Source organism: Helicoverpa zea, chromosome 23 (genome assembly GCF_022581195.2).
Source record: "Helicoverpa zea isolate HzStark_Cry1AcR chromosome 23, ilHelZeax1.1, whole genome shotgun sequence".
Taxonomy (NCBI): Eukaryota; Metazoa; Arthropoda; class Insecta; order Lepidoptera; family Noctuidae; genus Helicoverpa; species Helicoverpa zea.
In genome coordinates this window covers 3,918,343-3,934,436 of record NC_061474.1, presented here as the reverse complement: position 1 = coordinate 3,934,436, position 16,094 = coordinate 3,918,343, and the positions used below count along the sequence as shown (strand labels likewise).

General features: G+C 35.5%; 2 protein-coding genes across 2 annotated transcripts in view; one reads left to right on the top strand and one right to left on the bottom strand.

Moving 5' to 3' along the window:
• Positions 1–2,775: 2,775 nt before the first annotated feature.
• The window catches only part of LOC124641785 (soluble guanylate cyclase 88E), a 104,127-nt gene continuing 90,808 nt past the window's right edge, over positions 2,776–16,094 (top strand). Inside the window, exon 1 of the mRNA XM_047180005.1 lies at positions 2,776–3,031. The gene's annotated coding sequence lies outside the window, so the exon portion shown is untranslated. The remainder of the gene's footprint in view (positions 3,032–16,094) is intronic.
• On the bottom strand, positions 9,013–10,146 carry LOC124641699. Its single transcript, XM_047179867.1, has one exon. The coding sequence runs from the start codon at positions 10,144–10,146 to the stop codon at positions 9,013–9,015; it is 1,134 nt and encodes a 377-aa protein (XP_047035823.1).

Genomic DNA, 16,094 nt, shown 5'->3' with positions numbered 1-16,094 from the left:
TCTACGTAGGTACCAATCTGCGTGCCACAAGCTATAGTAATATTTTCTAAAATATATTTATGATTCCACATAAACATTCAAAAAGTATACATACCTAAACATTACCTAGACTGATAAAAACAAAGCTTATTTCTGAAATTTAGAGTTTTTTGGCGCAAACTATAACTTAGGTAAGCTATGAACTTCCTGTTGAATCATTTATTTATGTTAGTTTAACAGAGTTTTCACACTGGCGGATTTTTATGGCGCGTAAGATATACGAGCGAATACGCTGAACAAAAACCTAAAATCTGTCGCTTGGTCTAAACGTCATCTTCGGCACCGGTAGCTGTCCAATTTTTGCTTACGGCCCGTTTAGTCTGGCCATTTTTGGTGCAATTAACAGTTGCTGTCACTCATAAATACCGTCATTTTCCCTTTTCAAATGGACAGCTGTCAACTGCACAAAAAATTGGTACCCCTAAACTAACCGGGCTCGTCGCTTGGAAAAATCAGGCGGAAAATCCGCTGGTCTGAAAACGCTATAATTTTTTTTAATAAAGTGATCGTCGAACAAAAAGTATAGGTACGTTTAATTAAACACAAACTCGTATTTGTCACTATTGCCACAATTATAACGAATGTAGGTGATGATGAACATACAGATATTGTACCGGTGTATGTACGCTGACCTTGAACGAATATATTCATCTACACGGGAGGAATGTTAATTACCTTTTTGTCGCTAAATTGTATTGTATGTGCGTTATGATGAACAAGTATCTATGAAAATGTTCACCTATAGATACTAGGTACAATTATAAAGCTGAAGAGTTTGTTAAACAGGTTTATTTCAGGAACTGATAGACCACGGAGGAGGAAAGACTAGTGGTCAATGTTAATTTAGGGTTAGATTTTAATTATCCTATTCCACACTAGATGGATTTACAAAAAATGAGCGGCTTCCCATAAAAGGCGTATAAGGGTGGAGCACGGTCGGAGCCAGTAACGTTCCTCGTCCCCCGCTCACCCGAATTTTGGCGCGCTGCTTTCTTAGATTTTACGTTAGGGCACCTCCGCTAGTCTTTCCTCCTCCGTGTGATAGACCGATAAAAAAATATATCAGTGTTATTTAGCCCATTTATCGAGAAAAGCTACATTATGTATGTGCTTTTGATCACGGTCTGCGGAGTAGTAAGACCAGCATGTATTCTTATACTGAAAGCACCAAGTTTGTTGTGTATGACAATTTGTTTTCCGTGGTTCATTCTATGCAAATAAATATAGTTAAATTCATTACATCAAGTTTGATAAGTGATAAAATATTACCACACCACCTAAACAGTTCCATGTTCAGGAACCGACATTCTTCTCTGAACACGCTGTTGGCGGCTAAAATTTTATTTCCATAGTTTTTTATTTAATTTAAATAAAATAGAAACTACCGTAAGACTAAATAAATAAGTATTAAGTGTTACCAAAGTTTAACACAATCTCCGAAATGAAACTTAAGTAAAAGTTACAGTGCTAAGCTTTTAGCTGAAACAACTTTAAGTGCAAAATACTAGACTTGTCTAACTTAGATTGTAGCGACAATATATTGCTGTGAGAGTATTTAAAAAAAACCGAACAAGTTGAAAGTTATCGTTAGTTAATTCTGTGTTATTTCTGTGTAATTTAATAACAAAAACCTCGACTAATTAGAATGAAATCAAAAAGTGAGACAATTAATGAACTGTTTTTATTACTTAATAACTTAAGCGATGTTAATTTGCATGAACTAAAATTTTAATGACGACGATTACTTTTACGATTTTCTGACGAAGATGATTGTAAATTAACCAGCTTCTGCTAGTGGACAAAATGTAGCCTTTCTCAATAAATATGATGAAAATTTATATAGTTTGCAACAACAGCTATATAATTCTATTCTATTATTCTTTATGGCAAATTGTCGATGTCGATGTCGACGATTCTGCCACTGACGAGTGAAATGAGAAGCACGTCGTAATGATTGTAACAATTTTGAGAAGAATAATAATAATAGAAGTATAGATATTAGTATAGTCATCATAGGAATGTCATGACAAAATAGGACAAATAGGTAGTAGAATTCCTTATAGAAAGGATTTTGCAGCCACTGAACTCGTGTAAATATAGATTTTATTTTATTTTTGTTAGAAGGAAAAGTTTTAATTAGATCTCTCGACCCCCAAATAAGTGTTGATTGCGTAATATTTTCAAAAATAGGAGGAAATTGACAGTTTAGCTGTATGTTTTATTTTAAATATCCTGAAGTAATTATACTACCGGAAAAGTACCACTTACTTTTAGACAGTTCTATCGATATAACTAAAAAATAATTATGATGGAGATAATGAGAACTGTTAAGCTCGCTTCTGGAAAAGTCTTAACAGTTTTATTTTACTCTATTTCTCTGTCGAATTTTTCAGTGGTTTGGGCATGAAGATTTTATAATTGCATTAATAATTGTTTATATTACTTTGACGGCTTCAGCGAAATTCATTATTTTGGTGTTATTCCACTGTAGATGCACCTTTAATCTATAAAAGTAATTTCATACAACTATTCCCTTAAACCTTCAACAATGAATTTTCCAATCCAAAAATCTATAATTGCGAAATAATGACGTCACATTAAAAGACCCGTATACATTGGCGCGTCAATTGCGTTTTGGCGCGATAATTATTACGCCCATTTCATCTGCTGTATCGCGCTTGCGATGTCAACGCGTCTGAACCGCACGAACTTTGCAAGGAATGCGTCGTCAGTCGAACGGTAGCCGCGAAACGCGGCAGTCTACTCACCCCCTTATTCACCTCGCAAATATTTTCGAACGCGCGCGCGAAATTCAAATAAAGAATGTATTGGTTGTGGTTCCTGTGTATCGAATGAAAAAAAAAGATTATTTTTTTAATGTAGTAAAGAGGTTGGTTATGTATTTGTTTTGATAGTGTTGTGAATGTGATTTTTTTGGTAGCTGAATTCTGAAGTTGAGACTGTTTCTGTTTTGAAAGGAGCTTAACAGACGGTAAGTTAAATTAAGTTATTATAATTATACAATATTTTAGCGGGATATTACTGTTTTTAAGGGTTAAAAAATCCTTATTTTTTTTTTCATATAATTTTGATTGTGAATATTATAACCTAACCCTTTTTAGATACCAATCAATTGAATATATGCTTGAACAGTATATTGGTGAGTAGTTACAGTCCCTACCTATTAGGAGCTAAACAAATAACCATCAAACTTAATCGGACCGGACGTATCGAACCAAAAAACAATTATCTAATGACAATCAATGGAGCTAATAAAAAGGTAGCAGTGTGATCTATGACGTCACTTACCTAAAGGATAATTGATACTTCGTCGTCACTTCCGGTGGTCTCAAGGTCAAGTCACATCAGCAAATTAAAAATATAGAGTCATGTTAAGTACCTAATAATTTACACTTAGGTAATTTTTATTCTTTGATTCATTTATTTGACTCAAGATTATTTTAATATTAAAATAAACATTTCAAAGAAGATGTTCTTTCGTACTAGAATTTTTAATAAAGAGTTATTTTCATGTTAAGTTTCCTCTCATATCAGATAATAATATAGCACACAGTATTTCCGTAAATATTTTTTGCGTAGATCTAAATAAACGATAAAAAACATCCAAACATGGACAGAAGGAAAACAGAACATTAAAATAGAACAATAGATGGCTTAGAAACGGAATAAATAATAATTATTATCATTGAGCTATTTTTATGCTTCTGCTGAAAATAGGTATCAACTGCCTTATAAAGAAAAAAACAAACAAACTGTTGGATCTAATTATGTTGTAAATAATAATGTACTTAGCAACAATAGCTAAGGCCCTCGGTTATAAGCATCCTGAGAAAACCTCTTTCCGCCCATGGATAAAAAGTAGCCTAAATGTATATGTTATTCTGATACATACATAAGTAATATTTACTGAAAAGTTCATCAAAATCCTATTTCATTATTTCATCCGGTAGGTATTTACGTGAAAGAGGAACAAACATGCATGAAAACAAATAAGCTATAATATTAATTGAGTTAATTAATTGTAAATTGTTCGAATCGTCATGAGAAAATATTTGATTATCGCTGAATTTTCCGCCTAACCACTAGTTAGTTGCTGAAAAAAAATCCTGAAAGTAAATAAATTCCTAAAAAAATAACCTAAGTATAGAAAAACAAATATCAACTATTCATGGTCAAAATTTTTTTAACAGCAAGAAAAAATAACGATACGTAAACTAGCTTACAAAAATATAGTTTGATTAAAACCTTAAAATACCAATTACAGTACCACAGATAACATAAAAGAAAATGGCGTTGTTTATTCCAGAAAATTGTTCGTCGACTGTGAAATTAAGTCGCATTACATTTTATTACTTAACTAGCTTCTGCCCGCGACTTCGTACGCGGATCCTGTCCCTTATGCCAGCGACTACGGGGTCAACAAAATCAAAGATCTCTGATATTGAATTTTAAGGGCCCGTTGACTTGAAAACACCGGAATACGCATAACCATTAGAAACGTTCCATATATTTAATTTTTGTACTTTAACGGCAAAAGCACAGCAGACTAAACAAAATGCTGAGAACTGAACCGCAATAGACGTGACCATAGGGATAAAAGTAGTAATTCTAATTAGTCGGCATTTAAGTTGTGTGTGGCAAAAATATTACACGTATTATTACGTAAAAAACCATTAAATAGATGACAAAGTCGTGGTGACTTAGTGGAAGTCGTGGTGGTTTAGTGGGTAGAGAACCAATCTCTCAAGTATGAGCGTGGGTCTTTGATTCCAGGTCTGGCAAGTACCTGCCAATGCAACTTTTTTAAGTTCGTATGTACTTTCTACGTATTTTTTGGATACCAATGACCGTTATTTGGAGGGGATGTTAAACTGTAGGTTCCGGCTGTCATTGAACATTCTTGGCAGTCGTTATGGGTAGTCAGAAGCCAGTAAGTCTTACCAAGGGGTGTTGGGTTGAGCGGGTAACCGGGTTGTGGAGGTCAGATAAGCAGTCGCTCCTTGTAAAACACTGGTACTCAGTTGCATCGTGACTGGAAGTCGACCCTAACATAATTGGGACAAAGGCTCTTGAGATAATAACGACAATAATAATGAGATATAGGCACCGCAGGACATCTAAGGCTGATGACGGGGAGTAGCGACCCCGCGGGGCTATATATACTGAGTTCTCCAGGGAGAGTATACTGTCCCCCATCTCCGGCCGGTCAGAGTGAACCATGACGGGGGTAGGTCTCACGCCTCTGGCTTGGCTTGGCCGTCCAGAGTGGAGTGGAGTGCTAGAGCAGGATTAGTAGCCCTGCTCGGAGGGTAAGTACAGGGAGCGCGTAATCTGCGTTTAAAGTCCGCCGAGGGATCCTCACCCTTCAGCCGCTCATGTCCCTGTTGCCCTCTTGTTGCTATTCAGTGACTGGTTCCCGGGGGCCCAGTAAGTGAGGTGGCGAGTCTCCACCTGCCGTTTTTACATGTACCAAATACATTGTCATCCACTAACATCCCATCACAATAGCCCAAGTAGTTTTCCTCCATAGTTAGCAATAGTTTAGCACCCAAACAAACAGATTACCTACAGTTCAGTTCGAAGGTAATTAACTGGCGGAGAATCTTAACACCGCGATTCAGAAATGAGACGAAAATGCACAGCGTTCATCATCCCTTATTTTATCACCCGTGGGGGTTGAATGGGGGTTGAATTAATCAAAATCGTATTTAAGCGAACGTCATCATAAAATTCTGATTCGTCATCAGGACTTCTTCATAAAATCTAAGAAGATGTATACAAAATTTCATCCCCTATTTTATCCCCTTAGGGATGGAATTTATCAAAATCCTTTCTTAAGGGTTGCCTACGCCATAGTAGCTTTATGCATGCAAAGTCTCAGTCCGATCGGTTTAAAACTGACAAAGTTTCATACAAACTTTCATCCCCTATTTTATCCCCTTGGGGGTAGAATTGATCAAAATCCTTTCTTAGCGGATGCCTACGTCATAACATCTACCTGCATGCCAAATTTCAGCCCGATCCGTCCAGTGGTTTCAGCTGTGCGTTGATAGATCACTATGTCAGTCAGTCAGTCAGTCAGTCACCTTTGAGTTTTATATATTTAGATTGTCTTCCTGTTACTTGGTAAATTACTTACTGATTTAATAAGACTTATTTCTTTATTGGAATTATTATAGTCAACGAGTTTGCTATTATTTTAGAAACGTTTTACAACGTCTTGTTATGTTTACTTGTCTATTTCCCGTTGTTATATAGTAACAGGAGCTTAAATTATTTTCAATTGCCAATTAAAAATAAATACAAAATATACCTATGTAGTTATAAATAACATGAATATATTTACAAAACTCGTTTACAGTTAATTGACGACAATAAGCTCTTTCATAAAACTTTCATAAGACCACAGCCAGTTGGAAAATATCATTAATGAGCGATTATTTTTTAAACAAAGAATATTTTTGCCCTACCAAATATTTTAGAAGAAACACTACTCTTACCCCATTTGATCATTAAATAGTATTATTTATACTATAGTAAGTTTCAAAAAAATATTTTGAAAGTAATTTATGTTAAGATTTTTATGTTTTTAAAAATAATACAGGATAGCAAGTCCGATTTAAGTTGTTTAGCGGTCGTGGACCCGAGATCCGCTTATCTCTGGGGAATAATCCGATAGAAGACTGAAATGGATTAAGGAATAGCATCGGATTTACGATAAATGTTACCTAAATGTTACAACACCATTTAATGTCTATGTATATTATAATCACGATATTATGTAAATCAAACTTATAATTCATCTTTCAGTTTGTTAACAAACAAGTCAAGTTCTCGACGAATAACTTTAAAACAGCACAAGGCAAAAATTTACTTAATGTTCCAGTTGTAACAAAAGATTTTTTTGAAGACCCTATCTACATGTTTGACTAACTGTACCTCGCAGTTCCACCCGCCTCCTGAGAGAACTACAAACCCGGATATAAAAAGGAGTCTCTGCCCTTTCTCAGGCTTTAGGCTATGAAAATATTTAAATCATTTCAGAAGTGTTAACGAGAAAGAGCGACAGACGGAATTACTTGCGCATTTATAATTTTAGTAAGTATAACATCTTTGTTTATACATAGAGAAATAAAAGAGAGTGTAAAATCAGTCTGTATCTCCTACAATGAATGAATGTCACTGGCCGTTAAGTCAGAGATCGTGCACAGAATAACTTGGTTAATAACAGCTAAACACAGCTAAATTGTTAGAACACAGCAATTCTCAATTAGAATATAAGGCCTTAAGATCAATTTTAGTATTAAATGTATTTTTCATGTTATTTGGATAACTAGATTGAATATTGCGTGGAGGTCGGTATTATTGGGATTTTCCTTTAGAATATTACCTAATAGCCATTTAGGTATAAGAAGATCCTTTTTTATAACCAGACAATAAAAAGCAGGCATTTTGCTTAATTTGCTTGGTCTCTTTAATTAATGTGTACCGAATATGTTACTAGCTGCCACACCCCCTCTCTTACTATAACTTAACCCTAATACATACAAATGCTCTGAAAGAAAATGAACAGATAGGAAAATATCTTACGGAAACAGCAGCAGAGATAGATAAGGCTGAATAATCTAAAGCGTTCAGTTTCAGGGTCATTGCTATTACATGTTACAAAACAAAGCTTCTATCTATTTATTTACGATGATATCGAAAACTACGGAACGAATTTTCATGTAATTTATACCAATAGAATAATAGAATGATTCATGAAAACTGGTTATGCCACGTCCCGTCAAACTGCTTATTTACGGGTGATAATTTAGTCTATAGATTTTCTCGATAAGTGGAAAACCGAAAAAATACTAATCGGGCCGGTAGTTCCGGTGACTAGCGCGAATAAGTTATTTTTTTATTTTCAGCGCTTATTATTTGTAAGATTTTGATTGAAATAGTACTGTTATACTTGTGTCAATCCAAGGCAATTCCCTTGTTATAAAATTAATTATATTGAATAATCCGGGGCACGTTTCTACGTCCCGATAGAGACCTCCGACGACGTAATCTAAAGATCAAGTTCAAATTATATCGGAACAGACGAAAATTACCAAGATTACATGTAAATCGAAAGATTGAATAATTCATTTCTTTGAGGAAAACGAGACGTCGTATTCTTTTATATAGCTTATTGAGTAATCCCTACTAATATTATAAATGCGAAAGTAACTCTGTCTGTCTGTCTGTTACGCTTTCACGTCTAAACCGCTGAACTGATTTTAATAAAATTTTGGAACAGAGATAGAGTTGACCTGGAGAAAGAACATAGGATAGTTTTTAACCCGGAATTTTGAAGAATTCTCTTGGAAACGCAATATAACCGAACTCTACGCGGGCGAAACCGCGAGCTGAAGCTAATCTGTGCATACACAGATGACTAAAGTAAAAACATGCGTAAGTTCGGAAGCTTTCTAAGATATGGAAAAACTTTCTCTACACAGCTTTTTAATGTAAGAGAGCATACGATTTTTTTAGTTCGTGGTGGCCTAGTGGGTAAAGGACCAACCTCTCAAGTATGAGGGCGCGAGTTCGGTCCCAGGTCAGGCAAGTACCAATGCAACTTTTCTAAGTTTGTATGTACTTTCTAAGTATATCTTAGACACCATTGGCTGTGTTTCGGATGGCACGTTAAACTGTAGGTCCCGGCTGTCATTGAACATCCTTGGCAGTCGTTACGGGAAGTCAGAAGCCAGTAAATCTGACACCAGTCTAGCCAAGGGGTATCGGGTTGCCCGGGTAACTGGGTTGAGGAGGTCAGATATTTTTTATTTATTTTTATTTATTTATTTGAATCGGGCATCTAAGGCCCATATAAAAATACAATACACAAATATTATAACATACACGAATACATATTTTATATAAGTAACTTAAAACTAATGCACACGAAGTGTCGGCGTCGTATTACGCAGCGAGGTGTCGCGTAACCATCCTCGGAACCTCCGATAGACGACACCTTTCGGCCAAAAACTCTTCCTTGAGGAATGTCTCGATGTGATGAGTTGGAACTCGCACCATGAACGAATTGAAGTTCATATTGTGGCGCGACTCCAACTTCGCCACTCTCAAGGTCCAGTTGGTCTTGGACCGGACATACTCCACGATCTGCCCCACCGTCGTGGTGTGATGAAGACGGGACACATACAACTGCGTCGTTGGTACTGCAGGACGCAGCAGGATGTTGGGTCCAGTTTGTGCGGTACCGCACTGATTCCTGCAAGGTGGCCTCTTCTTTCTCCTTTCAACCTTTATGAAGCCATCCTTGTCGCACATGTCCTTCTTAGGACCAGTCTGTGGCTGTGATGTGCCACGGGTTTGTTTACCCCCTTTTGCTTTGGCCCGCTTTGTTTGCGTCACAACGGGCTTGTTGGTGGCTGCTACTGCTGCGTAGGCGCGTTTGGGGGTCAATGTTCCTACGCATATCTCGGCCGCAGGTGTTGACACAGCAGCGGCGGCGGCGGCGGGGCGGGGTGCATTGTCAGCGACATCGGCGATCGGTGACGCACTCGAATTCGCCGACTCGAAACTGATGACTGACGCATTTTGCGCCCCGCGACGTGTATTCACATTGATTATATCTAATGACCCACTTATGGAAACAGCGTTGCGCAACAACGCCACTTCACCACGCAGGTCATTGATGGTTACCTGTGAAGCTTCCATCTTCGACTTCATATCCTCCAAGCTTGCCTTCAGACACGTTATGTCTTTCAGCAGCCTGGTGACGTCGACGTGATCGAACGTGACGGGAGGCAGCTTATGCAAGTCCTTCGCCACGAATTCAGTCACGTCGTCAGGATCCGTCCTCTTCAGCAGGGAGATGATGTCCTGCAGGCTCTTGTCGCCACCGTCCCTTCGGCGGGATGGCATCTGCTCGAGTTGTCCGAGCGACTTGTAGAGCAGCAGCTTTGCACTGCAAACCTCCTCCTCTTTGTAGGCTGACCTGCAGATCTGCACGATGCTGACCTCATCCATATAATCGATGGCATGATTAATGAATGCCAAAACTTCGTTGGCGATGAGCGGTTTAGAACTCATCGCGACTAAGACGGGCAGCGGCTATTGCCGCGCAAAACGCGAATATAATATTCGTACTGTGCAGCGAAAACGCGACCGTTCTCGAGCGCGCATCGCACTGCACAAAGCTCCTTTCACAGTCACAGCACGCAGTCGCTCCTTGTAAAGCACTGGTACTCAGCTGCATCCGGTTAGACTGGAAGCCGACCCCAACATAGTTGGGAAAAAGGCTCGGAGGATAAAGCATACGATTTTTTTGTCTAAGCAGTTTGACATATAGTACTCCTTTGTTAGATATAGTTAGGTTACAATTGCTACTATATTGAGAAATCACTGGTTATTAAATCAGTTAGAAGTAAGAAATTAAAAAGTTTTTGCTCAAAGGTCTTTATGAAAAGCAGGATTTTTAATTTACTGTAAATTGATCCGTAAAGATATTTTCTAAAAATTGCATTAAGTTGTTATTTTGACCGCCTTTTTGGCGTTTTCATATGGTATTAAAACATAAGTTTGTTACATATGTATTTTTATGTGAAAGATGACTATTTCGACATAACAATTTAATTTTAATACCTACATATTTTCCTTCAGTGGTTCTATTGGGGCTTTCTTTATGTACATGTAGATGATAAAAGTTTTACACTTTCTGAGAATAATAGTTCTGTTTGTTTGAATGTATTTTACACTAGAAGGTCAAAGTCATAAAATGTAGCTAAATGTCAGGGTCATCTTAGGGTTTATTTTCTTTTTTATTACAGATCTAGTTCTTTTTTTTATACGAGTGCCGAATTCTAGATACGATATCAGCCGGCATTATTTAAAACAAATCTGCAAACAAGTATTCTTGCTCCATTTTTTTGGATTATACTCCATAACATATAACAATAAGACTTAAAAAGAAATAGGTAAATATTTACTTCCGTATAACTGATATAGAGCCAAATGAATGTGGTAAATTGACCATATAAAAAATTGGTATACTCAGCCGCATCCGCTTAGACTGGAAGCCCTTTCTTTCAGACCCTAATATAGGTAAGAGATGTCTAGGCAAATACAATATGACATACTTATATTGAGCTTGCTTGGAAATAATTTCATTAACTTTGGCATAAAAAAAGATAAGCAACTCTTTAGACGTTTTGTATACTGATTGCAATAAACCAATAAACAGACATTTTTACCTTTAAAAAGGGTGTGAAAAGGTTTTATTTTTTAAACTGAATTCTAGTAAATTGAGTTCAATTACCTGCCATTTTAAATTTAATCTACAAAAGCAATGTATTTTGTATTTCAAAATGGGTTTAAAAAATTCGACATTAAGTGAATAAATAGACTAACAGAAATTCAATTGAAATGTTTCAGTCGTAAAAAAACTTATTTTATTACGATAAAGTGTATCAAAAACTAAAACTGGCATTGCTAGACTACCCGTGTAGTGACCGTTTTATGTGTACCTTTATGGAGGCAAAACTACTATAAATTGAGATGTGCCACATGTAAGTAGATACTAACTTACTGAACTTAGTTCCACTTATGTAAATAGTAAGAAAAAGATCGGTTTTAGAAACCCGCGGTAAGGAAGTTGACCACTTAAATTAGATCATTAATGAGTAAAAGATACGGCACTGGATATGAAGCAGACTGAAACTAATTGCGACAAACATTCCTCGACTTGATTATTTGTCGAAACACAACCCTTTCTCGTCAACTTGTCAAATTAAATACCTTAGATTTCCATTACCAGTCTCAGGTTGGATACCTCAGGAATTCTCTTCATCATAAATATTTTCGAGGCACCCTTCTTAGAAGTCGGTTGACAGCCGGTAATAAAATTCCACTTAAACAGGGCCGGACTTAGGGCTGCATAAAACTTGTATTAGGACGAATTTATTTTTATTGCATCCAATTTCTTCGCTGTAAAAGTTATTGGTCGTATACTTGAATAGTTTTGATCGTTGCGTTTCTGCAGTTTTATAGTGGTTGATGTAAAATATTTTAATATCAATATGTAAGTTTTTTACATAAAATGATGAAATGGTACATTTAGTTTTAATAATTTGATGGAGGCAGACGCATTTTATATATTCTGAATGAAAAAAAAAACAAGAATTTGACTCTGTGTCGGAAAATGAATTCTGCAAATAAAAATGGTAAATACATGTATGAAACCCTCATTAACGTTGGGTTCTCCTTCTGCGTGCGTTGAATATGAATAAATCTGCATTTTCTGCCCATATGTTTGTAAATCTAATTACCTTTGTGAACCGGTAAAGAGTTACATGGAAGGGTTAACCTAATTCATAAGAATGGGCGGTCTTTACATAAAGTACATTAAAAAAACAAAATAGCATTTAATTTACTTACCCAAGTTAGTAGATCCTCTCCAATTTAAATAAGGGTATAATTATTTCCGAACCGACATCAGTTCTCAACCTTTTAATAGTTTGCCCGCTACCCACAAATTAGAGAAGGGATAAGTTTAAATGAGGTGGTTCGGGCCTCTTCGGGAATGTTCGGGAGAAATCGTGTTTCGCTCGACTTTGTAGACGTGTCTGGTGGGAACCATCAATTTGTTAAATTAAGTATTTTTATATAGAGCTTATGGAATTATGCTAACTTTATTTATATACATATAAAGATGAAGATGAGTTTTATGGTTTATCTTTTACAGTGAAATGGCTGAACCGATAAATATGGAATTTGGTATTACGAGAGATACCTACCTACCTTAAATATGGCATTTAATTTTATTAAATATTTATCATGAGGGTGGCCTCCTGCAGCCGGAATGGATTTCTGAATCACCATAAAGGCTTAATGGTCATAATATATATTCGATTCTGTTACTTAATACAATCTTAGTTTTGTGAACATAAAGTATGTCCTACAGCACTTAGGGATAATGTACCTTTCTAAGTGAAAGATTACCTCCCACGGAGAAAAGTTACCTTAGAAGGGAAGTTTACCTCCTAGTAACACACTAGAACAGAAACAGTCCTTGTAAAAACATATACATGTATATCTATACAATAACAACCAAACAGTAAAAGGCTGGCGTTTTGGGAGTTCAAATGAATGAAATCTTTTTTGAAATAAAAAAATTATAACTCGAAACCAAAATACCTACACTTAATTGGATATTTTGGTTAATTAAGCGTTAAATATTTTTGGTTTCGAGTTGAAAATGAAAGCCTCAATTTCAAGGTCTCAGAGTTTACCAAGTGTGTGTAACTCGTATATTTTAGTACCAAATAAATATTTATAATTAAAAAAGTTTTGATATGTTTACTTATTCGATAACTCTACAGCGACGAAATTGATTTTGTAAAACAAACTTTGGATCGGTAGAAGAGCAGTATATTTTGGTATAATATGTGTAATGATTTTATTCAATAGTTTTACAAAATGATCTTATTATAGGAAAACTAAGTATCAAAATATTCATCCGCATCGCTGTCAGCTGGGATCGTGCCCAAAAGGCTGGCTGCATTGCCACGCTGGATGGCAATGCATATCCTTTGACCGAAGTATAGGCCAGCCCTTTGGTCACGAGTGGATAATGATAACGATAAATTTGTAATATGTGTAAATTAATTTAAGAGTGACGCATTCATTTACTAGCTTACTCCCGCGGTTTCAGCCGCGTATCAGGGTAAATACAGCCCGAATCCGGGAGGGATATCCTATGAAAATCCTGGCTCTAGGCTATCGCCACACAAATTTTAGCCAAATTAGTCCAGCCGTTCTTGAGTTATAAATAGTGCAAAAAATGCGGCTGTCTTTTGCATATTGATAACAACCTTTAACAATGTACATAAAGGTAATTATATCTTAGTAGAATTTTACTTTTTTTTTATTTGTGTATAATTGAAACGAGAAGCGAATAAAAACAATGAGCATTTTAATTCGACGTTGGGGTAAGTAAAGTAGGACACAGGTGCAATCCGTTTTCCTGCATTTGGGTAGCTTATTTGTATGGCTCACTTTAATTCCGTGCTGTGAGGTAATAATTTATGGTTGCAAAAAAGAAATACATTAGGTATATATGTATTTAGATAGGAATAAAATATTTGTTTGGGGTGTTTTAATTTTCTGTGTTACAAAACAATGTAAGAAGATTCCAGTAGTTTGAGAAGGAGTTTATGTTCTGTAAACGTATGTTAACATAATTTCATTGTAAAGAAATATAATAAAGGACCCAAGAAGTCATAAAAGGAAAGTATTTGGATAACAACTTTCTTTATATTACATTTAACAGAATATTCATGGTTTCGGTAGTAATAGAATTTATATGACTACAAACTCAAAATGAATACTTTGTTCATATTACCTTTATCACGATGGCTGATCCTCGCGTTATGCTCGTGAAAGGGTGCTGCTTGTGGTTCCAGGTCGTCTTACTGACTATATATTAGTTTTTTTTTGTTTTTATTTGTAAACTCTTTTTATTTTCCATAGTTCTGGCTGAGCGGTCTAATTTACTAATTTACAAAAGAATAGCACATGTAGGTGGGCACTCCCTGATATTCTATTAAGTGTAAATAATTGGAGGCTATAATTTTCTGTTCATCAAACATATTCAATGCTTGAGTTAGTTAAGGTATGTAGAGTGAGTGCTAGCTAGCATGTGGTGTATAAATTATTTTTACTGTATTGTCCTCTATTGTAATATACAAATTAAATTGTATACAAATGTACATATCAAACAATGTTTAAGGTACTTCTAACCGAACAGACAGACATGTGTTGCTGGGGAGTTTGTTGCGCCACTTCTTCTTCCCAGCAAAAACACATAGGAAGTGGTGAAGGGTGGGCGTTTTGGGGGCTGTCTTTTGTAAATTTATTTTTTTGACGTTCGAAAAGTGCTGTTTTGCAGCCAAGTTTGAATAAATGACTTTTGATTTTGATTTTGACATAGTTGGGAATTCCCAAGTACTAGTCAATAACTTAATTTATACAATAATGTTATTCACATAATTACTGCACAGAATTTTATTCAAAAATCTTACAAACAACCACCTTGATTTAAAAATACCTTCGACAAAGTAAACAAATACTAAAAAAAAATAATAGGTACTTTTCTTCATATAAAAAATACAAAATAAACAGCTAATAAAACCCGTATTCACTCGCATGACATTTACGAAGTAAGCAACTCGTCAGTAAAAGTAAATCATAAACTGGTCATAAACACTAAATGAGTGAGAACACGCCTTAAAGTTGGTTCGAAGGAGGTTGCATGGCAGTCTACATTGTTTTAGTAATACTGTGTACTGGCTTTATTGTAAAAAAATATATAAATAATTATAAGCACATATATATATATGTAACCTTGTGTGTGTGTGTATATGAATTCTCAAACGAAGTCATCACATACAATGGGTAATTCAATTTTATCTTGGAAGTAATAATGAATAAATACCTCCTATTTGCTTGATTTATTTACTATGCGTACAATGCGCAAAGTTGTCAATTTCATACATTTACTTAACCAACTAACCAGGTAAAAAGTAAATTTTAAAAAAAGTATTACTTAGGAAATATATACATACATATAATAGAAAACCACATTTACCTAATAATATGTATTATTCTTTCCAACATCATTTCGTAGCAACAGATGCTACGTGCTACGCGACTACGCGCTACGCTTCACAATGAGACTGAGCATTATTTTAATTTTCACATATTATCATAACTATCATTTATTCCAACACTTAAGTAATACCCAACATATAAAAATGCGGTACCTATTCAATGTAAATAAATTCCTTTTTATAGTGACAAGTCGTACGGAATACCATCTGAAGCCAATACTAATGTAATTTGAAAAAGATCTCGAAGAATAAATTGGTTTTATATTTTTAGTGTATTGGTAAAAGATGTCTGTTAATAGATTTTAATACTGTAAGTACATTTTATTAGTTGGGTTGACGCAAAAGCTGTGTCTGACTGAAAGTGTGATTATT

Bases quoted from the DNA above. Each gene is read 5' to 3' on its own strand.
- LOC124641699 (XM_047179867.1), bottom strand. From the start codon at position 10,146: ATGAGTTCTAAACCGCTCATCGCCAACGAAGTTTTGGCATTCATTAAT.